This window comes from Clinocottus analis, unplaced genomic scaffold (assembly GCF_023055335.1).
Source record: "Clinocottus analis isolate CAN_PGR_092001 unplaced genomic scaffold, fCliAna1.0.p SCAF_54, whole genome shotgun sequence".
Taxonomy (NCBI): domain Eukaryota; kingdom Metazoa; phylum Chordata; class Actinopteri; order Perciformes; family Cottidae; genus Clinocottus; species Clinocottus analis.
In genome coordinates, this window is record NW_027176212.1 from 282,433 (window position 1) to 309,932 (window position 27,500).

Consider the following 27,500-nt stretch of genomic DNA (forward strand, 5'->3'; position numbering starts at 1 on the left):
TGGAGGACGGCCGCCAGCAGCGCGAACACCGAGTCCACCTCCTGGAGGGAAGAGGCATGAACACCACGTGGGAAATAAAACATGAACGTACCTTTTTCCTTCTGTGTAATACAACATGTACTGCAGGAACAGCTGATCCAACCTCGGCCATGTTCATCTTAAAGTTCACCTCCAGGATCTGCTCCCTCTCCTCCTCTCTGCCCTTGAGCAGAGGACGCTTAATGGAAACCCCATTACCCACTGCGGGGAGGGGGATGCTCCAGTTTGAGGGTGTTGGTGTGTGTGTGTGTGCGTGTGTGTGTGTGTGTGTGTGTGTGTGTGTGTGTGCACTCTCTCAAGGCAGGATATTGGAGCTGATATCTGGAGATAAACACCAGCATTAGTCTCTGTCTGACACTCTATACACAGACAGATCCCTCTGCGTAGGAAGGGAGCGATAATGACGGTTGACCTTTAGTCTTCCCCTGATTAGACCGAGACACAGACCAATGGTGGTCTCTCTCTCCCCCCCCACCCCGCTCCTCTCTCTCGTCCAGCGGACGGCGGCGTCCTGACAGACGCCTCCCTGTGGCTCCGTGCCGCCTCCTCGGCCTCGGCAGCGTTATTGGCTGCTGCCGGATTAAAAGGTGAGCTGGTGGTCACTCGCTGCTGACAGATGCTGACTGGGATCTATGAATAGAAGCCGGTAACGGGAACGCCGCCGTGTGCACAGGACGAAGTGTACCACGCGCTTAGCACATGCACTCAGCAGGCATAAATCAATGTCCTCATATGATCTTTGGATGGATAACAGAACATGAGTCCCATTCCTGAGAGATCCAAACATCTAGGACAAAGATGTCATTAAAAACCGCTGATGGCCTCTCATTTCAAAAACTGTGGCGCTGCAGTGGGACGACAGCGTGCTGTCCTTCAGCCTCCTGTAAGCCACCAGGCAGAGGTCCACTGCTTACAGGACCAAGCCTCTTTGATTGGAAGATGACTTCAGACATTATTGACCCGTTTGCAGAGATAACACTCTAGTCACATGACAATTACAAAGCCAATAAAATCTCAGAATGAGTTGTGGGTTTCAGTCTGAGGTCAGAGACGCATCAGGATCCAGCTCAACCTCGCAGACTCAGCTTGTGTCGAGGGAAACGTTCCCCTCCTGAGGCGACTTCAGGGTCTGGAACATCAACACTGCCGGCGATAACCTTTGAATAAACAATCTTCTAAGTGATACCTGCTTGTTGAAGCCCAGGGCGCGCAGGGCGTGTCTGACCGCTGCCAGGCGCTCTCTGCTGTGGGCCGATGCTGCTGGAGGGTCCTGCCCTGGAAGTCCTCCACCCAGGTACCTGGTGTCAGGACAGACATGTGTACACATGTATATCTATATCTATACATATGTGTAGTGTACGTCCAGCAGCGCGGACACTCACCGATGAGCCAGGACATTGCTGAGGTGAAGTGCGCCGCTCTCCTCAGGCGACAGGCCGTCAGCCATCCAACAGAAGATGTGGAAGCTGCGATGATGAGGAGGAAGGTGCTCCAGACGAGACTTCTCCAGCATGTAGGTGGAAACACGGCCTGAAGCATCACATGTGTTTAAGACTTCAGTCACAGCGGAGGGAGTCACATTTCACCAGATGATGGTGGTTCTGGACATGAGGCGGGTGCTGGACACGGTAGAGAGACTCATGTGCGTCTACTGCCCCCTGCTGGGGTTCACTGGTCAGCACATAGTAGTAAAGCTCCTTAAGGAGGTCAAAGATCTCTTACTATCATCATAAAGCACCAAACTTTAAGACAATCACATATTTGTAATGTATATTTGATTTAATTAAATGATAAAAAATGGGTGGAATCATAGAAGGAAACACGCTAAGAGAAATATAGAACTATAAACTAGACATTTAGACATTAAGAGCAGTGTTTTGACACATGTTCAGCATCTCTGCTGGACGCAGTCACCTCTGAGCGGCGTCCTGCTCTTGTCACAGTACTGGATGCTCAACATCTTGATGAAGCGGCTGGAGTTGTTGTTCCTCAGAGTCTTTGCGTGGCCGAAGGCCTCCAGGATGCAGTTCACCTGCATGTTGTGTTCAACCAGAGGAAATGTTCACCGTGAGTTGGAATATCCTCACACAGCATGTATGACTTATATTTTCTAAAAGAATGAATCCACTAAAGTATCCGTCTCGTATCTTTACCCCTAAATCAAAGACTCTCCACCACTAGAGGGCGCTCCGCACCGTCACATGGAGACATGGTGTCCCGGATGCTCGGCTGACCCAGATATCGCTACACAACGATGACTTCATCAGAAACACGTCACGTCCTCGCGACGCCGCTTTGTTACATTGAATTGTATGTTGAACTCCACCATCATGGCAACACCTCAACCACAACTACACAACGGGGAACACACAACGAGGCAGTAATGCGAGCGCTTTCCTTCTTGTTCATAGACGCTGAACTTCATGCTGATATTAAATGCCTTGTGAAATAAATGTAGCCGCTCTTGATTTACTGGAAATGTGCCGTGTGGCGGTGCATGCTCCTGTGCTGATGTGATCAATATTGATCAATGTGATCAATGTGATCAATATTCCTTCATGAGGCTTCTGTGCTGTGAAGTCATCTTGATGCCATCACGAGCTCTGAATGCTCAAAAGATGAGTGACCAATGAGCAGCAGAGGAAAGCCCTGACAGAGTCCAATGCTCCATCCATGGACTCTCTCCTCCACCCTAACCCTCCACCCTAACCCTAACCCTAACCCTCCACCCTAACCCTCCACCCTGACCCTCCACCCTGACCCTCCACCCTAACCCTCCACCCTGACCCTCCACCCTAACCCTCCACCCTGACCCTCCACCCTAACCCTCCACCCTGACCCTCCACCCTAACCCTCCACCCTAACCCTCCACCCTGACCCTCCACCCTAACCCTCCACCCTAACCCTCCATCCTAACCCTCCACCCTGACCCTCCAACCTAACCCTCCACCCTGACCCTCCACCCTAACCCTCCACCCTAACCCTCCATCCTAACCCTCCACCCTGACCCTCCACCCTAACCCTCCAACCTAACCCTCCACCCTGACCCTCCACCCTAACCCTCCATCCTGACCCTCCACCCTGACCCTCCACCCTAACCCTCCAACCTAACCCTCCAACCTAACCCTCCACCCTGACCCTCCACCCTAACCCTCCATCCTAACCCTAACCTAACCCTCCACCCAAACCCTCCACCCTAACCCTCCATCCTAACCCTCCACCCTGACCCTCCACCCTAACCCTCCACCCTAACCCTCCAACCTGACCCTCCACCCTGACCCTCCACCCTGACCCTCCACCCTAACCCTCCATCCTAACCCTCCATCCTAACCCTCCACCCTAACCCTCCATCCTAACCCTCCATCCTAACCCTCCATCCTAACCCTCCACCCTAACCCTCCACCCTAACCCTCCACCCTGACCCTCCACCCTGACCCTCCACCCTCCACAAGAGCAGCTATGACCACGGCTCTACGTCGCGCGTCCTCTGACTGATGAGAACGATGAGGTAAAGACACAAAGGTGAAGGATGGACGCATAGGAAATGAAAAAGAAAATGAATCATTCTTCTCTGCTGTTTGCAAAAGTAAAGACACAGAGCAACACAGGACTGAAGCCTGACGGCTCGCAGCCACAGAAAAGCAGGACGTACGTGTTTCATTCGGGGCTCCAGGTCGAAGCCTCCGGGGCTGCAGCGGGCGCTCAGGTGCCTCACGATGTGCTTACAGGCCTCCGACTTCCCAGAACCACTTTCACCACTGGAGACAGGAAGAAGACGCTGTTTCATGTCCTGAGCTGAAGCGCTACGGTTTACCTTCCTATTATGTTTCATGTTTTATTATTAAATGAACATTGACGGGTTCCTGGTGTTCAGACTGGACATCAGGAGATACGACACAACATGATCCTCTCACACTTTGCACCTTCATTGATATTTCATAGTACGATCTTTATGACTTCACCCTTCTCTAGCGTGAACTGCAACCTCTACAGTTTCCATCTGGATGATGAGCCAGAACTGAAATGAACTTCCAGCAGAGGCTGCAGGAGAGACACACGAAGAGTCGGAGTGTGTTATCATTGTGTAGCGGCTCAGGAGAAGAGGTGCAATGCATCCTCCTGCACGCCGTCACACACACAGTGCACCTCCTGCACGCCGTCACACACACAGTGCACCTCCTGCACGCCGTCACACACACAGTGCACCTCCTGCACGCCGTCACACACACAGTGCACCTCCTGCACGCCGTCACACACACAGTGCACCTCCTGCACGCCGTCACACACACAGTGCACCTCCTGCACGCCGTCACACACACAGTGCACCTCCTGCACGCCGTCACACACACAGTGCACCTCCTGCACGCCGTCACACACACAGTGCACCTCCTGCACGCCGTCACACACACAGTGCACCTCCTGCACGCCGTCACACACACAGTGCACCTCCTGCACGCCGTCACACACACAGTGCACCTCCTGCACGCCGTCACACACAGTGCACCTCCTGCACGCCGTCACACACACAGTGCATCGGCTGTGGGCGCCTGTTAGGATGAATGAATAGCGTTTTGCGGATATTAAACCTGACATAAGGAACCGCTACCGAGCATGCTCACACTCACCGGCATGCAGAGAGCGAGGACAGAGGGGAACCGAGCAGATGGCTTCAGTGTGCGGTGTGTGTGTGTGTCTGTGTGTGTCTGTGTGTGTCTGTGTGTGTCTGTGTGTGTGTGTGTAGCAGCTTTCCTCCTGACAGCCTGACAGTGCAGAGTCCTCCTCTGTCTTTTCCTTTAACACTTTTTGCATTTGAATTTTGTTAGAGCGCGAGCTTCAGGGATAAAGGCCTCCGATGCAGGTGTGTGTGTTTGTGTGTGTGTGTGTCTGTGTGTGTGTGTATGTGTGTGTGTGTGTGTGTGTGTGTGAGGAAATACAGAGGAAATGAACATCAGTGTGACTGAAAGAGAAACAGTAAAAGCAGGAGAAGCAAAAAGCAGGAAGGTAAATGAGCTCATGAGACGCATGGTTCTGTCCAGCAGGTGTGTGTTCAGGTGTGTGTTCAGGTGTGTGTTCAGGTGTGTGTTCAGGTGTGTGTTCAGGTGTGTGTTCAGGTGTGTGAGGTGGCAGCTCGTCGCTGCAGTGAGAGACGAAGCTCCATCTTTGTGGAGATGCAACAGGCTGACAAACGCCGAGCGCTAAGAACCCTCAGGGACCGTTTAACAGGTGTGTGGCGGTGAGGGGCGTGGCGGTGAGGGGCGTGGCGGTGAGGGCGTGGCGGTGAGGGGCGTGGCGGTGAGGGGCGTGGCGGTGAGGGCGTGGCGGTGAGGGGCGTGGCGGTGAGGGCGTGGCGGTGAGGGCGTGGCGGTGAGGGGCGTGGCGGTGAGGGGCGTGGCGGTGAGGGGCGTGGCGGTGAGGGCGTGGCGGTGAGGGGCGTGGCGGTGAGGGCGTGGCGGTGAGGGCGTGGCGGTGAGGGGCGTGGCGGTGAGGGCGTGGCGGTGAGGGCGTGGCGGTGAAGGGCGTGGCGGTGAGGGGCGTAGCGGTGAGGGCGTGGCGGTGAGGGGCGTGGCGGTGAGGGCGTGGCGGTGAGGGGCGTGGCGGTGAGGGCGTAGCGGTGAGGGCGTGGCGGTGAGGGGCGTGGCGGTGAGGGCGTGGCGGTGAGGGGCGTGGCGGTGAGGGCGTGGCGGTGAGGGCGTGGCGGTGAGGGCGTGGCGGTGAGGGGCGTGGCGGTGAGGGCGTAGCGGTGAGGGCGTGGCGGTGAGGGGCGTGGCGGTGAGGGCGTGGCGGTGAGGGGCGTGGCGGTGAGGGCGTGGCGGTGAGGGGCGTGGCGGTGAGGGGCGTGGCGGTGAGGGCGTGGCGGTGAGGGGCGTGGTGGTGAGGGCGTGACGGTGAGGGCGTGGCGGTGAGGGGCGTGGCGGTGCGGGCGTAGCGGTGAGGGCGTGGCGGTGAGGGGCGTGGCGGTGAGGGCGTGGCGGTGAGGGCGTGGCGGTGAGGGCGTGGCGGTGAGGGCGTGGCGGTGAGGGCGTGGCGGTGAGGGCGTAGCGGTGAGGGCGTGGCGGTGAGGGGCGTGGCGGTGAGGGCGTGGCGGTGAGGGCGTGGCGGTGAGGGGCGTGGCGGTGAGGGCGTGGCGGTGAGGGCGTGGCGGTGAGGGCGTGGCGGTGAGGGGCGTGGCGGTGAGGGCGTAGCGGTGAGGGGCGTGGCGGTGAGGGCGTGGCGGTGAGGGCGTGGCGGTGAGGGCGTGGCGGTGAGGGGCGTGGCGGTGAGGGCATAGCGGTGAGGGGCGTGGCCGGCTGAACGGCACTGTGTTGTCTCCGTGGAGACGTCTCGTAAGCTGCGGCGGCGGCGGCGGTACCTCAAGAGGAAACACTGCGGGCGGCGCTCCTGCAGCATCATGTGGTAAGCTCTCTCTGCAGAGGAGAAGATGTGAGGTGGCAGAGAAGAGCACAGGCGACCCGTGGAGCTCAGGTACAACTGACTCACCTGTGAGAGAAAGACAGGTGGAGCCAACACATTGGATTACAACCGCAGGTGACATGGACGCATGGGCGGAGCCACACAGGATGGACAGCAATATGTTTTGCAAAACTTGATGTTAAGTGATCTGGATTTTGAACTGAAACCTGGAACAGAAGCTATGAGGGGGGGGGGGGGGGGGGTGACAGACGGCCAGCAGGTCACATGTCGTGACATATGGACACATGACACATGTCCTGCTTCTCCCTGCTCGTCCTCCTGCAGCGAGTCCAGAGACGGGGCAGCGGGGGGGCGGGGCTTCATTCTGTCTCCCCTCCCCCTCCCGGGTCCACATGCAGCACTCTGTCATCAAGTCAGCCGTTTGTGAATGAGTGATGCTCTGCTTTGACGGAGGAGACAGACTGCTGCTGCCTGACAGCACGACGATGAACACATGATGTCATTCAGCAACAGGGCTGCTTTTCATCAGAGAGTGTTTTTCAAATTACTCTTGAAAGTGGCGGGATGGCATGTTAAAACATGTGTGTGTGTGTGTGTGTGTGTGTGTGTGTGTGTGTGTGTGTGTGTTAGCATAACTGGATACTTCCCTTCCTTGCAGACTCAGCATCACTGACAGGAAGACTGCATTATTTATGAACACGAGGTCCATTTCATCTGTTCATGTCCTGCTTATTAAACACGACTCCTTTATATTATTAGATCCTTTATAGAGTACCAACTGTAAAGTCTCTCAGGACAGAGAGCTGCAAATGAAATATTAAGAGAGAGAGCATGTTGTGAAGTAGAGGTCATTGGAGACTCACCAAAGCGGAGTAGATGGGCAGCTCTTTGTGTGGATTGACCAGCAGCAGGATGTGTCCGACGTACGTCTGCAACACACACCACAAGACAACACACACCAGAGATCTTTTACTCTGTCTGTGAGACCTCCAGTGAGTGTGACTGTCTGAAGACAACACTGACCAGCCTGCTTCCTGCTCTCTGAGCATAAGAAGATGGTAATGTCAGAGGAAGGTGAAGCAGGATCTCTGATGAGCACCTCCGCAGTAACCTCTGTGATAGAAACCCCTGTGTGTGTGTGGTGTGTGTGTGTGTGTGTGTGTGTGTGTGTGTGTGTGTGTGTGTGTGTGTGTGTGTGTGTCGTCTTACATAGATCTGGTCGTTTCCAAAGCGCTTCTGCATCTCGTAGAGCAGGCTGCTGTCGGTCAGCTCGCTGAGGGAAGCCAGGTCGTCACTGGGAGCCGGAGGCATGAGCTTCACCTGAGGAGAGGGCGGAGCTCACTGAAAGGAGTGACTGCACCTGTGACTACACCTGTGACTGCATCCTTCCATCCTGAGCTGTAACACAACAACGTACCTGCTCCAGTTTTCCGGCTCCGGAGCTGAAGTGGCCGTCGAGGCCGTTGTCCTGAGAGGGCTGTCGGCTCAGTGCCGCGCCGGCCTCTCTGAACATGGCACACCTCTCCAGCAGGCAGTCCCTCTGGGAGATGGAGAGGCCCAGGGGGTTCCTGTGTGGGAGCAAAGGCCAGGTGTTGAAGACACAGTGGGTCAATGGACGGGAAGCAGATTTGGGGCAAGCGATGAGACTCAAAGTGTGCTTATGAAAGCGTTAACCCACAAGTTCTTGACAGGAGCGATGCGGTCGTGAGAGCCGGCTTCGTAGCGCTGGTGGGGGGGCGAGGGGGGGGCGGAGGGGTCCTGCAGCCTCTGCAGCCAGCTCTCCTCTGCAGCCAGCAGCAGCTCAGCGATGGGCTCACACCTGGAGAGGTCTGGTGAAGGGGAAAATACATTCTTCACTATGTTTTTTCACCAATAGAAAACAACATAATGACGTCATATTGATAAAGGATTGTCTTATAATACTCTACACTCCAACTCTACTCTGCCTGTTCACTGGTCTCTCCCCATCAACTCTTCACAAAGTGCACAATGTGAACCCGCTGAGGGTCATCCAGCTGTGCTCAAGGGGAGATCAGATCCCTTCTGTAACCAGGTCCAACAGTTCATCCTGTCTGACTGACAACCCCTTCCACTCCCATCGCTTCGGAGGAGGGATGAGGGGCTTCAAGCGAGGAAGAGGGGGCTCGTCTCGCATCTCTTCTAAGCCTACATGTGACCAGGAGCTATTGATTAAGGCCGGAGTAAAGCAACCAGAGGGGTGGTGAAGCCATGGGAGTGAATGTTGGAGCTGTGGCATTCAATTCCAGGATGGAGGAGGAACCCGAAGGCTTTCTTCCTGTAGGGCAGAGTTCACCAGTAAACCACGAGACCTGCAGGCCTGTTGAGGAGATGCTTCCAGTCTGGGTGAGTTTCATTTGTTTGTCTTCTTTGTGTATCATGGCCTGCATGAACAACAAGTTGCATTGCCGCCCTCTGCAACTGGCAGCAATGTGAGCGTATTGTTGCTCCCTAATGAAGCAGAACATCAGGCCTGAGCTTCATCTGCCAACAAGACTTCCTGTCTTCACTTCCTGTCACCGCTTCCTGTCACTGCTTCCTGTCTTCGCTTCCTGTCACCGCTTCCTGTCACTGCTTCCTGTCTTCGCTTCCTGTCACCGCTTCCTGTCACTGCTTCCTGTCACTGCTTCCTGTCACTGCTTCCTGTCACCACTTCCTGGCTTCACTTCCTGTCTTCACTTCCTGTCACCACTTCCTGTCTTTGCTTCCTGTCACTGCTTCCTGTCACTGCTTCCTGTCTTCGCTTCCTGTCACCGCTTCCTGTCACCGCTTCCTGTCTTCACTTCCTGTCACCACTTCCTGTCTTTGCTTCCTGTCTTCACTTCCTGTCACCACTTCCTGTCTTTGCTTCCTGTCACTGCTTCCTGTCACTGCTTCCTGTCTTCGCTTCCTGTCACCGCTTCCTGTCACCGCTTCCTGTCTTCACTTCCTGTCTTCACTTCCTGTCACCACTTCCTGTCTTTGCTTCCTGTCTTCACTTCCTGGCTTCACTTCCTGTCACCGCTTCCTGTCTTCACTTCCTGTCTTCACTTCCTGTCACCGCTTCCTGTCTTCACTTCCTGTCTTCACTTCCTGTCACCACTTCCTGTCTTCACTTCCTGTCTTCACTTCCTGTCTTCACTTCCTGTCACCACTTCCTGTCACCACTTCCTGTCTTCACTTCCTGTCATTGTGGCCTCCACAGCACCTCCAGTGGTTACAACTGTGGATGTGAAGGATTAAAGTGAGTTGAATCATGTATTGATTTATATATCATACTAAATATTCAATAATCAGAGCAGTCTTGTCTTCACTGGACAGACCAGTGAGTGAAACTGTCTTTATTCATGTGTTCATCCTGTGAGCTTCCTGTATGAGGACAGTTATACAACAATAAGTAATGTCCATAAGCCAATGACCTGCTGTCACTCATCTGAATCAGTGTGTGTCTGTGTGCACGAGTTGTGTGTTAACGTTCTGACTTTGACGAATCAGACGACCAAACCGCTGTTTTATGAGCGTTCATGAGCGTTCATGAGCGTTCATGAGTGTTTTATGAGCGTTCATGAGCGTTCATGAGCGTTCATAACCGTTCATGAGCGTTCATAAGCGTTCATGAGCGTTCATGAGCGTTTATGAGTTTCATGTATTCAGAGTGATTTTTAATGCATTCTCAGCTGAATAAGTCAATCATTAACTCTTGATTGTTTTCCTGCTCCAGCAGCAACGTGTGTGTGTGTGTGTGTGTGTGTGTGTGTGTGTGTGTGTGTTACCTGAGGGCTTGTCTTGGTTGCAGTTCAACACCGTGGGGTCGGCTCTGTTCCTCAGCAGCTGGCTAACGATGCTCGTCTGAGAGAGAGAACACACACATCCATCATCCATGAGCGCCTCAGAAACACAGCAACACTTCCATGAGCGCCTCAGAAACACAGCAACACTTCCATGAGCGCCTCAGAAACACAGCAACACTTCCATGAGCGCCTCAGAAACACAGCAACACTTCCATGAGCGCCTCAGAAACACAGCAACACTTCCATGAGCGCCTCAGAAACACAGCAACACTTCCATGAGCGCCTCAGAAACACAGCAACACTTCCATGAGCGCCTCAGAAACACAGCAACACTTCCAGGGCAACATATGGACTGCAGCAACTTCTAAACCAGCAGTGCAAGAACTAAAAAGCAGATTGTTGTTCAGATCATAGGAGATATTCCCACATGTGCTGCTACAGTGTTGATGTATAGATGTAAATGTGGAATATACTGTGACACAGATCATTGAGCAGACACACACGACAGATCCTTCAGTAACACAACTCATCCATCTCCTTAAAGGGTCATACATCTTCTTAAAGGGTCATGCATCTTCTTAAAAGGGTCATGCATCTTCTTTAAGGGTCATGCATCTTCTTTAAGGGTCATGCATCTTCTTAAAAGGGTCATGCATCTTCTTAAAAGGGTCATGCATCTTCTTTAAGGGTCATGCATCTTCTTTAAGGGTCATGCATCTTCTTTAAGGGTCATGCATCTTCTTTAAGGGTCATACATCTTCTTAAAGGGTCATGCATCTTCTTAAAGGGTCATGCATCTTCTTAAAGGGTCATACATCTTCTTAAAGGGTCATGCATCTTCTTAAAGGGTCATACATCTTCTTAAAGGGTCATGCATCTTCGTTAAGGGTCATGCATCTTCGTTAAGGGTCATGCATCTTCTTTAAGGGTCATGCATCTTCTTAAAGGGTCATGCATCTTCTTAAAGGGTCATACATCTTCTTAAAGGGTCATGCATCTTCTTAAAGGGTCATGCATCTTCTTAAAGGGTCATACATCTTCTTTAAGGGTCATACATCTTCTTTAAGGGTCATACATCTTCTTAAAGGGTCATACATCTTCTTAAAGGGTCATGCATCTTCTTAAAGGGTCATGCATCTTCTTAAAGGGTCATACATCTTCTTAAAGGGTCGTGTACGCGTGTCACACTGCAGATGCATCTCCGGCTTAACGCTGCAGCTCGTGTTACAGTCAGTTTCCAGGCAACGCTTTGCTTCTGCCTCACAGCAAAGCCTCTTCTTGGCGAGACCAGGAGGTTAGTTGGCTGCACACACACACCCATAATATCCTGACTGCTGACATGCCACTGTCAGTTAAAGCCAGTGGCAACAGGAAGTGAGTGTTCAGAAGGCTCAGGGAGTCGTTGGCATGCAGAGCGCCGGCTCCAGGAAGAGCTGCAGGGAAACAATCGATTCTCCTCTAGAACGCCACTCGAGTCAGACGCACTTACATACTGCTCACACACACACACACACACACACACACACACACACACAGTAATTGCCTATGCAGAACCTATTAAAAACAGAGCGATGAAAGGAGGTAACTATTCCATTTAGAAGATTGCGCAATGTTTTAAAACTGGAAGAGGGAACAAACCTCTTCAGGGGAGATGAGCCACAGCAGGAGAGAGCGACTCTAAATACAGAATATGTTTCCCTCTTTTCAGCAGCACACAGACATCACTTCCCTTCCTTCATCGCTGGACTCCTCCCAAACACCAGAACAACTCCCCTCCGCTCCATCTGGAGCTCTCTGGCATTCACCTGCTCGTCTGACACGCTGGAAGCAACGCATGCGCAGGCTGCTGCTAATTAATAGGCCAAAGAGCCGCTTATCAGAGCGTGTGCAGGTTCTGGAGGCAACTTCTGCATCCATCAAGAGCTTCCTCATGTAGTTCATTCAATCAGATAAATGCAACCAGATGAGTGGAATCAAGGCACTTCTTCCTTAATGTCTTGGCAGTGTGACACTTGGTAGAGCGGCTGTTACCTGTCCGTATCTAGCAGCCAGGTGGAGAGGGGTCCAGAAGACGTCGTCAGCTGGCTGAGGGTCCGCTCCGCTCTCCAGCAGCACGGACACCACCTCTCTGTAGCCGCTGGCGCTCGCTATGTGCAGCTTCAGAGAGAGAGAGGCAGTGAAAGACGGAGAAGCTACAGTATCTCATAAAGGAGTTGAAGAAAGAGCGGTCAGCACACACACACACACACACACACACACACACACACACACACACACACACACGTACCAGAGTGACCCCGCCCTCACCGGGCTGGTCCAGGCTTCCCCCGGTGGCGACGAGCTGCCTGACGTCAGAGAGCATGCTGCTGCGTCTCTGCATCTTCATGGCGTGCATGGAGGACACGTCCACTCCTGAAACGCACAAACACGGATGAGACCCACATGTCAGGGGAAGTATTCAGCTGTGTGCTTTTAGAAAGTGTGCGTCTGGAGTCCCACAGAAACCACAATGAAAGGGTGAATGCGATGTGGAGCGTCGGCTCGCTGTGTTTCTCTGGCGCAGCGCTGACGAAGCTTTACCTTTTCCCTCCAGGTGCTGTCGGAGGATGAAGCCGGTCTCCGTTCCCTCGGAGGCGTATTCCAGGGGGATGTTTCCGTTGACGTCCTGCAGCAGAACATCCACTCCGGACTTCACGCAGAGCAGCAGAAAGCAGAAGACAGAAGGGAAACAGTGTCAGCTGCAGCGGTTCAGACTGGAAACGGTGAAGAGGCGTCTTCCCTGAGGCGTCGCCTGAGCCCTGGAGGCATCACAGCGACTACAGGCCTCATTAAAGAGCCGCGTGGGGGCGGGGCCAGTGAGGCGCGAGGACGTTGGTTCATCGGGGTGAGCGTGTGTGTGCGTGTGTATTAATGACTTCACTTAACGGTTGTAGCATGAGACAACATGGAGGCCTTCGGGCTCCTCCTGTTGCAGCCGGTGCTCTCTGTTGTGATCATTGCTTTTCTTTGTGAAGCTGCTGCTGTGCTGTCGCAGTAAAGCAGACATGCGTACCCATGTGGACTTTCCTTCTGTCCGTTTCCTCCTCATCAGCGCCTCCTCAGGGGGAAGTGGCATGCTTCAAGAGGAAACAGCAGGAATCCTGTTGTTTGACCGTAAAGGACCAGCGGCTGAAGGGTTGAAGCCACTCTGATAACAGAAGACTGAATCCTGGAGATTCACAGAGAAGACTTCTGACGGCCGAGTTGAAGCGCGGCGAAGAGATTTATGACCCGTCCTTCGAACACAGAGAGGGAAGGAAACATGTGAGGAAGAGGGCGAGGAGGGAGGAAGCGTTGACCTTAGCGCTCTCAAAGCACAAGGACACAGAGCCCAAACCATCACGGAGACCGGGCAATTATTAATAGATTCATAAACAAACAAGGTTCTTTTTCTTGCTTTTCAGAGACAATGAAAACGTTTTGAAGATTTTGAAAGGAAACGATTCATTCAAGAAACGCAGAGCAGCTCCAGAGCGATGAAGGCAGCACAACGCGGTGCTCTGGTCTCACTGTGTTGACCAAGGACATGAATTAACATGAAGAACTATCAGCTGCTGCTTGGTGACTATTTACTGAGAAAACAAGGAACCTCGTGGCGACGTAAAGCTCAGCTGATGAGGAGGTCTGGAGCGAGGGCTTCTCTAAAGGTCAGGCTCCTCCGTTGATTTGTGTTTGGCGCTTCTAAAAGAACAGCTTTAAAAACCCATATTGATAAGTATTGCATTGTAAAGAGGATGCATATGTTTCCTCAATCCGCTGTGTCTGTAAACTCACAGTTAATCCAGAGTCTCAGTTAATCCACACGAGCCACAGATGCAGAGGAATAACAGGATCAGTTGGAAATGTCTTTCTGCTTCTGTTGAGAGGCAGCAGAGGAGCAGCGATGCACAGCCTTCCCTCCTCAACAACAACTGGAGCGGCAACATCTCTGTCAGCAGAACATCTCTTCTGAATGAAGGAGCAGCAGAGGAGGAGGAGGACGAGGGGAAGAGGTGGAGGAGCGGCACGCATCAGCTCTACTCCTTCCTGTGCCAATCCAAGATGAAGCTGCCAGTCAGCACCGTGTTCCACTTCTCTTGAAGATGTGAGCTTGTATTCAGAGGAAGGTCTGCAGGGTCACAGCCGACTGGCCCTGACGCTGGAGAACATGAATGAAGGAAGACAAGGGGTTGCATCTCCATCTGAGATGTGGCTGGACTGCAGCTTATGTTTAACATGCAGACAGGAAGAGCATTGGGCTTTCTAGATCTTATTCTACCGTAAAGACTAAAGCAAACGCTGCATGCAATGTGCATTGTTGCATGTGAAGTGTCCTTCAGACTCGTGAGCTCTCAGTGACATCGTCACAGTCACAAAGCAGTGCAGACACATCCAGTCACATGGAGGATCCTTCCTTTAATGGGCTTGAAGACATATTTGGATGTTTCTTGAAGGTGAAATCATTTTGAACTTCTTGCTTTTAAAAGGATTTGGGGGATTTCCTGGAAATGTTCTTCCTCTTTAGGTCTTTAACCCGCTTCAGTTGTGTGGGATGAGAGCTCATCGAGTGGAAGCTGGTTGTGCATGGAGGTGAATCTTTTAGTTTCAGTCCCTCTCCTCTCTCATGGTGTTGCCATCATGAAAGCAGAACCCGCGGCATGCGTTGCATTTGGCGTATCCATATCACAGCATGCTCTACAAACTGGGCCTGAGTCTCTGCTTTCAGGGAATTTAAATGCAAATATGCAAACGCGCATCAACCAGCAGCCACTGAACATTTCCTCTGCACATCCTTTTCCTGGCAGCTCTTCAGACGGAGGCATTCCTCTCAGGAGCGTCTCCTTCCTGCCGGCACACAGACAGCCATCGCTCAGGACCCAATCAGCAGAACCAGGCTGTACCGTGAACCCTCCGTGGTCCAATCAGCACCAGCAGACCGGCCCACCGGGTGCCCTGCCCTGCAGCCGGCGCCCTCGTCACGGAGCGAATCAGCACGACGGCGGGCCGAGCAGAGCGGGAAACATCCTGCAGAGCGGAGTTTCAGCCCTTTAATCCCAAACCCTCATGGACGAAGCTGTGTTTCAGCCCTCTAATCCCAAACCCTGATGGATGAAGCTGTGTTTCAGCCCTCTAATCCCAAACCCTGATGGATGAAGCTGTGTTTCAGCCCTCTAATCCCAAACCCTGATGGATGAAGCTGTGTTTCAGCCCTCTAATCCCAAACCCTGATGGATGAAGCTGTGTTTCAGCCCTCTAATCCCAAACCCTGATGGATGAAGCTGTGTTTCAGCCCTCTAATCCCAAACCCTGATGGATGAAGCTGTGTTTCAGCCCTCTAATCCCAAACCCTGATGGATGAAGCTGTGTTTCAGCCCTCTAATCCCAAACCCTGATGGATGAAGCTGTGTTTCAGCCCTCTAATCCCAAACCCTGATGGATGAAGCTGTGTTTCAGCCCTCTAATCCCAAACCCTGACGGATGAAGCTGTGTTTCAGCCCTCTAATCCCAAACCCTGATGGATGAAGCTGTGTTTCAGCCCTCTAATCCCAAACCCTCATGGATGAAGCTGTGTTTCAGCCCTCTAATCCCAAACCCTCATGGATGAAGCTGTGTTTCAGCCCTCTAATCCCAAACCCTGACGGATGAAGCTGTGTTTCAGCCCTCTAATCCCAAACCCTGATGGATGAAGCTGTGTTTCAGCCCTTTAATCCCAAACCCTCATGGATGAAGCTGTGTTTCAGCCCTCTAATCCCAAACCCTCATGGATGAAACTGTGTTTCAGCCCTCTAATCCCAAACCCTGATGGATGAAGCTGTGTTTCAGCCCTTTAATCCCAAACCCTCATGGATGAAGCTGTGTTTCAGACCTCTAATCCCAAACCCTCATGGATGAAACTGTGTTTCAGCCCTCTAATCCCAAACCCTGATGGATGAAGCTGTGTTTCAGCCCTTTAATCCCAAACCCTCATGGATGAAGCTGTGTTTCAGAGCTTTAATCCCAAACCCTGATGGATGAAGCTGCACTTGGACATTCTGGATGACTGGTGTGAAGCCTCTGGTCCAAAGCTTCCTAAGGAACATGCAGTTAATCTGCAGCTCTTCCAGAGGCTCCTCTAATCTGTAGCGGGCGCGCTTGGAACTGGTTCAACAGATCACAACGTTGTGTGTCCCTGCGTGTGTGAATGTGTGCATAGTGAGTCGTCCCGGCGACGTGCTGCGGGTAGACGTGTGTGTGTGTGTGTGTGTTTCCTACCAGCAGCAGCAGCAGCAGCACGTCCGCGTGGTCACACACACACGCCACATGCAGCGCCGTCCACAGGTCCTCATCCTGAAGGTTCACGTCCAGACCAGCAGAGAGCAGCAGCTCAGCCGCCAGCACGTTGTCATGGCGAGCACACTGCAACCACACACACACACACACACACACACACACACACACACACACACACATATAAGTATAATGTAATAATAATAACAATAATAGTCATAATAGTCATAATAATAATAATAATAGTAGTAGTAATAATAACAATCATAATGATATTAATATTATTAATAATAATAATATTAATAGTAGTAATAATAATAATAATAATCGTAATAGTAGTAATAATAATACTAGTAATATTAATAATAATATTGATAATAATAATAGTAATAGTAGTAATGATAATAATATTATTGATAATATTATTATTAATAATATTAATAGTAGTAATACTAGTAATAATAATAATATTAATAGTAATACTAATAGTAATAATATTATTACTAATAATACTACTATTAATAGTAGTAATAATATTATTATTAATAACAATATTAGTAATAATGGCTCTCACCAGGTGCAGTAAGGATCCCCCAGAAGGAACCAGCGTGTTGGGGTCAGCTCCCTCCTGCAGGAGACGCAACACTGCAACACACACACACACCACAATGTTCACAGCTGTGTGTGTGTGTGTGTGTGTGTGTGTGTGTGTGTGTGTGTGTGTGTGTGTTGTCATTTTGTGGAAAATTGCAAAACAGCTGTTCAAGCCGTATGTGGAGTTTCCATGGCAACCAGATAGAAACCAGTACCAGAGAGAGAAGAGAGGAGAGAGAGAGAGAGAGAGAGAGAGAGAGAGAGAGAGAGAGAGAGAGAGAGACAGAGAGAGAGAGAGAGAGAGAGAGAGAGAGAGAGAGAGAGAGAGAGAGACAGAGAGAGAGAGAGAGAGAGAGAGAGAGAGAGAGAGAGAGAGAGAGAGGAGAGAGAGAGAGAGACAGAGAGAGAGAGAGAGAGAGAGAGAGACAGAGAGAGAGAGAGAGAGAGAGAGAGACAGAGAGAGAGAGAGAGAGAGAGACAGAGACAGAGAGAGAGAGAGAGAGAGAGAGACAGAGAGAGAGAGAGAGAGAGAGAGAGAGAGAGAGAGAGACAGAGAGAAGAGAGACAGAGAGAGAGAGAGAGAGAGAGAGAGAGAGACAGAGAGAGAGAGACAGAGAGAGAGAGAGAGAGAGAGAGAGAGACCTTGGTAGACACTCTACGTAACAGAACATCTCTGGATGATGATTTGAACGCAGAGCAACAGCAACAGCAGAGCAGCAGCATTAGCAGAGCAGCAGCAGCAGCAGAGAAGCAGCAGCAGCAGAGCAGCAGCAGAGCAGCAGCAGCAGCAGAGAAGCAGCAGCAGCAGAGCAGCAGCAGCATTAGCAGAGCAGCAGCAGAGCAGCAGCAAGCATTAGCAGAGCAGCAGCAGCAGCAGCAGAGCAGCAGCATTAGCAGAGCAGCAGCAGCATTAGCAGAGCAGCAGCAGAGCAGCAGCAGCATTAGCAGAGCAGCAGCAGCAACAGCATTAGCAGAGCAGCATTAGCAGAGCAGCAGCAGCATTAGCAGAGCAGCAGCGGAGCAGCAGCAACAGCATTAGCAGAGCAGCAGCAGCAGCAGAGAAGCAGCAGCATTAGCAGAAAAGCAGCAGCAGCAGAGCAGCAGCAGCATTAGCAGAGCAGCAGCAGAGCAGCAGCAATTAGCAGAGCAGCAGCAGCAGAGCAGCAGCATTAGCAGAGCAGCAGCATTAGCAGAGCAGCAGCAGCATAGCTGAGCAGCAGCAGAGCAGCAGCATTAGCAGAGCAGCAGCATTAGCAGAGCAGCAGCAGCATTAGCAGAGCAGCAGCAGCAGCAGAGCAGCAGCATTAGCAGAGCAGCAGCAGCAGCAGAGCAGCAGCATTAGCAGAGCAGCAGCAGAGCAGCAGCAGCAGCAGAGCAGCAGCATTAGCAGAGCAGCAGCAGAGCAAAGAGCCGTCTGAAGGCAGCGGGCTGTGAACAGACTCTGCTGCTGTCTCACTGTGGATCATTGATCGGAGTCTGAGAGTCCCTGCAACACGGATCTATACACACTGATCAATACCTGTGATTCTGATGGATGCTCATGAGTCACAATGCAAGTGTGACACACGTGCACATGCACACGTGCACACTGCGTGACTTCACAGCGTTCAAGTGTTGCAACGCTGAAACAAGTCCAGCAATGTCTGCCGCTGTTGCAGCGCTGCAGTCTGATGCAACAGGAGGACGTTGCACTGCTCCAGCAGCAACTCAACACACGTTGCTCTCGTGTGATGCAACAGGAGGACGTTGCACTGCTCCAGCAGCAACTCAACACACGTTGCTCTCGTGTTGATGCAACAGGAGGACGTTGCACTGCTCCAGCAGCAACTCAACACACGTTGCTCTCGTGTTGATGCAACAGGAGGACGTTGCACTGCTCCAGCAGCAACTCAACACACGTTGCTCTCGTGTTGATGCAACAGGAGGACGTTGCACTGCTCCAGCAGCAACTCAACACACGTTGCTCTCGTGTTGATGCAACAGGAGGACGTTGCATGGCTCCAGCAGCAAACTCAACACACGTTGCTCTCGTGTTGAGTTGTTGATGTTTTCATCAACGAGGCGTCAAACGCTTCCACGCTGTGTGACGCTCCACTTCACTCCATCTTAGATTTACTGCTCACCTTTCTTAAGCATTTACAAATGAGTCACTTTGTGGTCGCATGTTCAGTAGGAACCTAAACATATTCATTATTATTCTGTTATAGTAACAAAAGATGTTTCATGGCTACTAAGCAACAGCTGCTGCGCTTTGTATTGAGGAAGTGCAGAGTTTGCTTTGAAAAAAGCAATTTCACCAAATGTCAAAAGCCTTATGGTTGCATGACGGACAGGAATGGAGTGTAAATCTAGTATAATTCATATCTGGGCTGTTTCTCACCTCACACTATCCTCCATAATCACATGCATCCTTTCTGCTTTCAAGCTCTCTGGCGTTCCAGGTTTTCATTTCCCTCCACGTTCCAGTCCTCCTTTGTTCTCAGCCTGCTTCTCTTCATTGTTTTCTCCATTCTTTTTATTCCTGAACAATGATAAGAAGACCGTCCTCGTACGGCTGTGAGAGATTACAGATTACCTGCTGCCTCCTCAGCGGACTGAGGTTCTCTAATTTAATCTAATTCTCAGGATGAAAACAGGCTTTATTAGAACAATAGAAGAAGGTTCACTAATTCTCTCTCATTGTTTTCCTTTCTGCTCTTTTCTCTCTATTTAAATGATCTTTCTCTTTTGCAAACACTCAAGTTCTTAGAAACGATGCTGAGTCCGTTCATTTATCTCCATTAATCATTGTTTGTTCATGATAACAGCAATGTTGAAGACATCAGCAAAGAGGAAAGCAGCACTACAGTAAGTGGGTGAATCTTTCTGTTTGCATCAACGAGGTTCTTCTACTCCGATCTTCAGATTAACTTTTGGGCTCCGAGTACACAATCCACCCTCACTTAAAATACCTCTGTAAGCAGAAAGAAAGAAAGCTCACACATCCTCTGGGAACGTCCAAATCCCTCTGCGCTCAAGGAACAGAGAGCCAACGGGAGGAAAGACAGGAGCTCTCTGCCCCCGAGGACCAGGAACGCTGGAGAACCTCCACCATGAGGAAAGTCCCGATCCAGCCAGGAAGAGAAGGACCTGCAGCACCAGACGGGCCGACAGGGAACACACAAGCCGTCCCGACTCCTGGAGTCAGTCAGGAAGGAGTGAGTCAAGAGGTCTTCCCATGCCGACGCAGCAGAAGCTGCTCCCAGTTCTCTCTGGTCAGCAGGCTTCATGCAGAGCATCTGACGCATGCCGAGCAACGCGCCCCGTTTCAGTCTGGCAGCGGCTGCACGCAGCGGCCAGCAGGACAGCAGAGATGACCACCATGACCTGCAAAGCCTGCTGAACGACACGTTCACCCGGACAGCTGCAGTCATCTGCAGACGGCTGCAGACGGCCGCAGACGGCCGCAGACGGCCGCAGACGACCGCAGACGGCCGCAGACGGCCGCAGACGACCGCAGACGACGCAGACGACTGCAGACGGTTGCAGACGGTTGCAGACGGCCACGGACGAAAAGAAAGACGCTGCGGTGGAGAAGAACAGCCACGTCCTGCAGAGTGAAGGACCGGTTGCTTCTGATGATTCACTGAGCCGAGTGCTTCAGCGTGTTTACTGAGAGAACAGATCACTGCGCGCCTCAGGAGTCCTTCAGCACAGTTCATGTGAATGTATTTTCACTATTAATATCTTCATTGTTATCTGCATTTCTGAAAGAAATGATCATCCAAATACACCCAGAATGAGCGAGCTGCTCTTGTTTGAACCAAAAGGCTGAAACGATGCCGTGTTCATGCTGCCTGGGCTAATATTTTAACATGCTAATATTGTTTTGATGGATTGCTTTGTGTTGTCACAAATATGAATACACTATATGAATACACACAATATGATACACACAGTCCAGCAGAAACCAGCCAGGTGACTGTGGACTAGTCTCAGCAAAGGTTTGTCCTTGAGAGCCGTGACTATCAGGAAAAATGCTTGAACGGAAAGATTCAGAACAAGTGTGTGACTGGCAGTGAGTGGGTGAGTGAGTGAGTGAGTGGGTGAGTGAGTGAGTGAGTGAGTGAGTGAGTGAGTGAGTGAGTGAGTGAGTGAGTGAGTGAGTGAGTGAGTGAGTGAGCATACACCTCATTCGCGCGCCCACCTTCTCTGTGGTCGTGCTGGACGATGGCTTCCTGCAGGACGTCGGCGAGGCTGAAGCGGACGCGCCGCTTCTGCGCTGGGCGGGCGGCGCTCGGACCTTGACTCCGCCCTGCTGCCGCTGGAGGCTCTTCTCCCTCTCGTAGTCGCCCTTATTTGGTCACAGCGCATCCTCCTGACCAGCCGCTGGCGCTGGCCAATGGGGAGAGACTCCAGCAGACACTGGTCTATCTCCATGTTCTGACGGAAGACATTACAGAGCTGGAAACAACCTGGTGGGCAGAAGAGCAGCGAGTGAACACACCGCGGTCATCAGCATTCACTCTCATGAAACTGAGCTACAGATACAGCTCACAGCACGCCACCGAAGCCAGCGCTGCGTTTCCTCCCAGCACGCGGGCGTCTGCAGCCGCGTGGGCAGTCAGTACATTCACTGAGGAGGACGTGCGATGTCTGTTCAGCGGTTGGAGCGCCACAGCGTTTGGTCTCTTCTGTCGCAGTGATTCTGCTGACTCTGCATAAGCTCCCTGCCTCTCGTGGAACTTGGCCAAACAGATCTCATCCCAGCAGCTGCTGAAGCTATTATGGTCTGCTTGGACGCATGCAGCGTGTGCAGGAGGGGCTCAGAGAGCCTCCACTGAGGCTGCGTCCATGTCACTGAGTGCTTGTAGCCGCTGCAGCTGCTCCCGTGCCCACCATGTGCTCGCATGACGTCAGTGACTGAACTCTGCTGCTCGCACATCAGATGTGACATCTGTCAACGAGAAGGCCGTCTTTCACCTCAGGGGCTGTGCAGGACATCGTGGGTCACAATAGAAAACAACAATAGAAAACAACAATAGAAAACAACAAAATACACAATAGTCACAAAAGCTAGAGAAGCACGCTGGCTTGAATACTGCAACACGCCATCGCACACACACACACACACACACACACACACACACACACACACACACAGGTCCTTTCTCTCCCTCAGCTCTCTTGGTGGCAGCAGCAGCAGCTCTCTTGGTGGCAGCAGCAGGGACATCCTCTGGTGGCAGCAGCAGGGACATCCTCTGGTGGCAGCAGCAGGGACATCCTCTGGTGGCAGCAGCAGGGACATCCTCTGGTGGCAGCAGCAGGGACATCCTCTGGTGGCAGCAGCAGCTCTCTTGGTGGCAGCAGCAGGGACATCCTCTGGTGGCAGCAGCAGGGACATCCTCTGGTGGCAGCAGCAGGGACATCCTCTGGTGGCAGCAGGGACATCCTCTGGTGGCAGCAGCAGGGACATCCTCTGGTGGCAGCAGCAGGGACATCCTCTGGTGGCAGCAGCAGGGACATCCTCTGGTGGCAGCAGCAGGGACATCCTCTGGTGGCAGCAGCAGGGACATCCTCTGGTGGCAGCAGCAGGGACATCCTCTGGTGGCAGCAGCAGGGACATCCTCTGGTGGCAGCAGCAGGGACATCCTCTGGTGGCAGCAGCAGGGACATCCTCTGGTGGCAGCAGCAGGGACATCCTCTGGTGGCAGCAGCAGGGACATCCTCTGGTGTCCCTTGACGGTCCTCATGGACCCATGCAGTCTCATGAAGAGCTTCTAGGTCCACTCAGAACCAAACTTCAGGTTTACTGTGAGCTCTGTAATCTGTGGCGACACGTGTCTGCATCTGCTGTGAATATACATCATGTTGTCTACACATCACATATTGATCCTGACAGCAAAGATCAATAACATGTGTGGCTCAGTCAATGAGAACAGAAGTAATAAAGTAATATACCATCAACCTGCTGCATGAAGAGACATCATTCCTCATTTACACATTTAAGGAAGCTAAAAACTGACATGTCAGCTTGGAAAACACAAAAATAATACTGAGAGAGAGAAAGAAGAAGAGATGAAACAGGATGAATGAATCTGAGGAATATGGAGAGAGAGAGGGAGAGAGAGAGAGAGACAGAGACAGAGAGAGAGAGAGAGAGAGAGAGAGAGAGAGAGAGAGAGAGAGAGAGAGAGAGAGAGGGAGAGAGAGAGAGAGAGGGAGACAGAGAGAGAGGGAGAGGGAGAGAGACAGAGAGAGAGAGAGAGAGAGAGAGAGAGAGAGAGAGAGAGAGAGAGAGAGAGAGAGAAGCTTTCTTCTTCTTTCATGTCGTCACCGTCTGAGTCTCTTATTGATTCAATGTGGAACATCCGGCTCATAACATGACAGCATGAAAACATATGAACACACACACACACACACACACACACACACACACACACACACACACACACACACACACACACACACACACACACCTGGGTGAGACAGGGGTCAGAGGGCAGGCAGGACTCTAGAGGAGCGTCACCTCCACATATAACTGGTTCTCTGTCATCGCCTCCAACATCAGCATCACTCTCCATCATCACTCCTCTTTCTGCTCATCACTCCTCTTTCTGCTCATCACTCCTCTTTCTGCTCATCACTCCTCTTTCTGCTCATCACTCCTCTTTCTGCTCATCACTCCTCTTTCTGCTCATCACTCCTCTTTCTGCTCATCACTCCTCTTTCTGCTCATCACTCCTCTTTCTGCTCATCACTCCTCTTTCACTCCTCTTTCTGCTCATCACTCCTCTTTCTGCTCATCACTCCTCTTTCTGCTCATCACTTGGCCACATTCCTCACGTCATCCTCACCTTTCCTTTCCCTCTCTGCAACACGACTGTGACTCACCCTCAGTCTGGCTCCATCTGTCCTCTCTGAGCCTCTTCCTCTCTGAGCCTCTTCCTCTCTGAGACTCTTCCTCTCTGAGACTCTTCCTCTCTGAGCCTCTTCCTCTCTGAGCCTCTTCCTCTCTGAGCCTCTTCCTCTCTGAGCCTCTTCCTCTCTGAGACTCTTCCTCTCTGAGACTCTTCCTCTCTGAGACTCTTCCTCTCTGAGACTCTTCCTCTCTGAGCCTCTTCCTCTCTGAGACTCTTCCTCTCTGAGACTCTTCCTCTCTGAGCCTCTTCCTCTCTGAGACTCTTCCTCTCTGAGCCTCTTCCTCTCTGAGACTCTTCCTCTCTGAGACTCTTCCTCTCTGAGCCTCTTCCTCTCTGAGACTCTTCCTCTCTGAGCCTCTTCCTCTCTGAGCCTCTTCCTCTCTGAGACTCTTCCTCTCTGAGACTCTTCCTCTCTCAGTCACTCTGTCACAGATGCATCTCTGAGACATTTCATGGCTCTGCAGTACCTGCTGCATTCACCGGTCAACTTCACACACCTGCAGCAGATCTCTGCAGCAACCGCACGCACGCACACACTGCATGCACAAACACACACACACACACACACGTTTAGATTATGCCGCTGTGACGGCCGCCGGTGACCAGAATTCTTGAGCATGTAAACTCACAGTATAATGACACCGCATGTTTAGTGACTGCTGATACAACGGGCACACCGATGGCCAAGGCACACACACGCGCGCACACACACAGACACACACACACACACACACACACACACACACACACACACACACACACACACACACACACACACACACACACACACACACACAAAGAGATGCTGAACGGCTACTTACAGCATTTGATGAAATGGTAGTGAGACATTTTCTGATTAAGTCAGACAGTCTGCCCGTCAGGTCGAGATGCTGGCAGCAGAAAGGTAGACGGGAAGTCAGTCAGTCAAGCAGGCAGCTACTGGAGGCAGCTACTGGAGGCAGCTACTGGAGGCAGCTACTGGAGGCAGCTGCAGGAGGCAGCTACTGGAGGCAGCTACTGGAGGCAGCTACTGGAGGCAGCTACTGGAGGCAGCTACTGGAGTCAGCTACTGGAGGCAGCTACTGGAGGCAGCTACTGGAGGCAGCTGCAGGTTCCTGCACTGACGCAGAGCTCGTAACCGGCAGGATGCATCACTCATCTGGCTCCCTGCATGCGATCCAAACTCTGCTTCCCTGTCTGCGTTATTCACCAGCAGCAGCAGCTCCGGTTGCAGCCCATGCAGCATCTACATGCGCACAGACCCAGACACACACACGTGCACACACACGTGCACGCACACACACACACACACACACACACACACACACACACACACACACACACACACACACTTGCTCCCTCGATCCACCCTTCGGCAAGGGGAGCTGCAGTGTTTCTCGCTCTCCTCGCCGCAGACAGATCAGCGCCGCACAGCGTCTTCACAGCCGAGACCGACGCACGTGCTCCGCTCACGTCACTGACTGACAGCCTGCTCGGCCCGCCTCCAGCTCGACACACCCCCAATGACGCAATGCTCATTGCCTCACACACCCCCGTCTGTCTCCTCCGATCACACACACACACACACACACACACACACACACACACACACACACACACACACACACACACACACACAATGACTTATAAGGATGCACACCTGGACTAGCTTCTACATCTCAGCTTGAAGGGGGATGAGGTTAATTGAAGCTTCCTATACTAGATTTAACAGAGCTGGATTAAGAGAGAGAGCGAGGGAGGTCATTGGAGAAACAGAAAGAGAGCGATAAGATGAGAACATTGAGGGAGTGCAGATACAGCAGGGGGAGCAAGAGAAAGAGAAATAAGGGAGAGAGGGAGCGTTACATTGGATGGAAGCTAAAGAGAGCATGAAGCTGCTGCAGTGCGGCGTTTGGTGGCAGGTGAAGAGCTCAATGCTGCACATTAACTACAGAGACGTTTACTGCCACCAGCACACTGACACACACTCTCCTCATGCATTTATCATGCTCCGACACACACACACACACACACACACACACACACACACACACACACACACACACACACAATGTGCTTGCAGTGTCAGGAGGACCATCTCTACGACTTTTGTGCTTAAAGGCTGATTTGCATATACGAATATCAAAGCTTTGCATCGGAAAGAGGGTTTGCACGAGGAGGGTGAGAAGGTGAGCGAGGAGAGAGCGAGAGAAAAGGCGGGAGAGAAGAGGAAAAATACAGTGAGATAAAGTAAGACTGCAGCCACACAGTGTGTGAGGAAAAGCTGGATTGTGACACACATTTGATAAATCTGTGCCACGGTGATCTCACATCTGCAGGTTACATAGCACTGAGGGGGTGGGAGGAAGAGCAGCAGTGTGTGTGTGTGTGTGTGTGTGTGTGTGTGTGTGTGTGTGTGTGTGTGTGAGAGAGAGAGAGAGCATGCGTTTGTGCATATCAAATCCGTATGCTTGCAAAAACTGATGTGTTGGTAGGTAGCCATAGTGCTACACTGTTAGCACGGTGATGTACTGCACAACCTTCCTGAACAAGCTGTTCTTCTGCACAACCTTCCTGAACCAGCTGTTCTTCTGCACAACCATCCTGAACAAGCTGTTCTTCTGCACAACCTTCCTGAACCAGCTGTTCTTCTGCACAACCATCCTGAACAAGCTGTTCTTCTGCACAACCTTCCTGAACCAGCTGTTCTTCTGCACAACCATCCTGAACCAGCTGTTCTTCTGCACAACCATCCTGAACCAGCTGTGTGTTCTCCTCTTGGCAGGTGAGGAGAGAGAAGTGTAACAAAGTTCAACATTCAGGAACCTGCAGCAGCTCTCGTTCCAAAAGTGGAGCCAAAGCACTTGACCGCCCCCTGGTGGCCAGCTGTCAGCTGAGGAAGCGCTTGATTTGATACGCAGTCTCCTCCTCACAGGACACAGGGTGCAGTCACCTCCTCACAGGACACAGGGTGCAGTCACCTCCTCATGGGACACAGGGTGCAGTCACCTCCTCATGGGACACAGGGTGCAGTCACCTCCTCATGGGACACAGGGTGCAGTCACCTCCTCATGGGACACAGGGTGCAGTCACCTCCTCATGGGACACAGGGTGCAGTCACCTCCTCATGGGACACAGGGTGCAGTCACCTCCTCACAGGACACAGGGTGCAGTCTCCTCCTCATGGGACACAGGGTGCAGTCTCCTCCTCACAGGACACAGGGTGCAGTCTCCTCCTCATGGGACACAGGGTGCAGTCTCCTCCTCATGGGACACAGGGTGCAGTCTCCTCCTCACAGGACACAGGGTGCAGTCACCTCCTCATGGGACACAGGGTGCAGTCTCCTCCTCACAGGACACAGGGTGCAGTCTCCTCCTCACAGGACACAGGGTGCAGTCTCCTCCTCACAGGGTGCAGTCTCCTCCTCACAGGACACAGGGTGCAGTCTCCTCCTCATGGGACACAGGGTGCAGTCTCCTC

At 52.1% G+C, this 27,500-nt stretch overlaps 1 protein-coding gene across 1 annotated transcript in view; it reads right to left on the reverse strand.

Moving 5' to 3' along the window:
* Positions 1-5: 5 nt before the first annotated feature.
* The window catches only part of LOC137803361 (unconventional myosin-XVI-like), a gene marked incomplete at its 3' end in the record, with an annotated part of 36,261 nt that continues 8,766 nt past the window's right edge, over positions 6-27,500 (reverse strand). Inside the window, 19 exon segments of the mRNA XM_068601758.1 lie at positions 6-41; positions 1,226-1,337; positions 1,422-1,569; positions 1,954-2,071; positions 3,692-3,797; positions 6,389-6,516; positions 7,314-7,379; positions 7,660-7,770; positions 7,868-8,018; positions 8,129-8,279; positions 10,221-10,296; positions 12,270-12,395; positions 12,526-12,650; positions 12,819-12,927; positions 16,509-16,652; positions 17,098-17,168; positions 21,304-21,391; positions 21,394-21,446; positions 21,449-21,571. Coding sequence (XP_068457859.1) covers positions 6-41; positions 1,226-1,337; positions 1,422-1,569; positions 1,954-2,071; positions 3,692-3,797; positions 6,389-6,516; positions 7,314-7,379; positions 7,660-7,770; positions 7,868-8,018; positions 8,129-8,279; positions 10,221-10,296; positions 12,270-12,395; positions 12,526-12,650; positions 12,819-12,927; positions 16,509-16,652; positions 17,098-17,168; positions 21,304-21,391; positions 21,394-21,446; positions 21,449-21,571 — 2,042 coding nt within the window.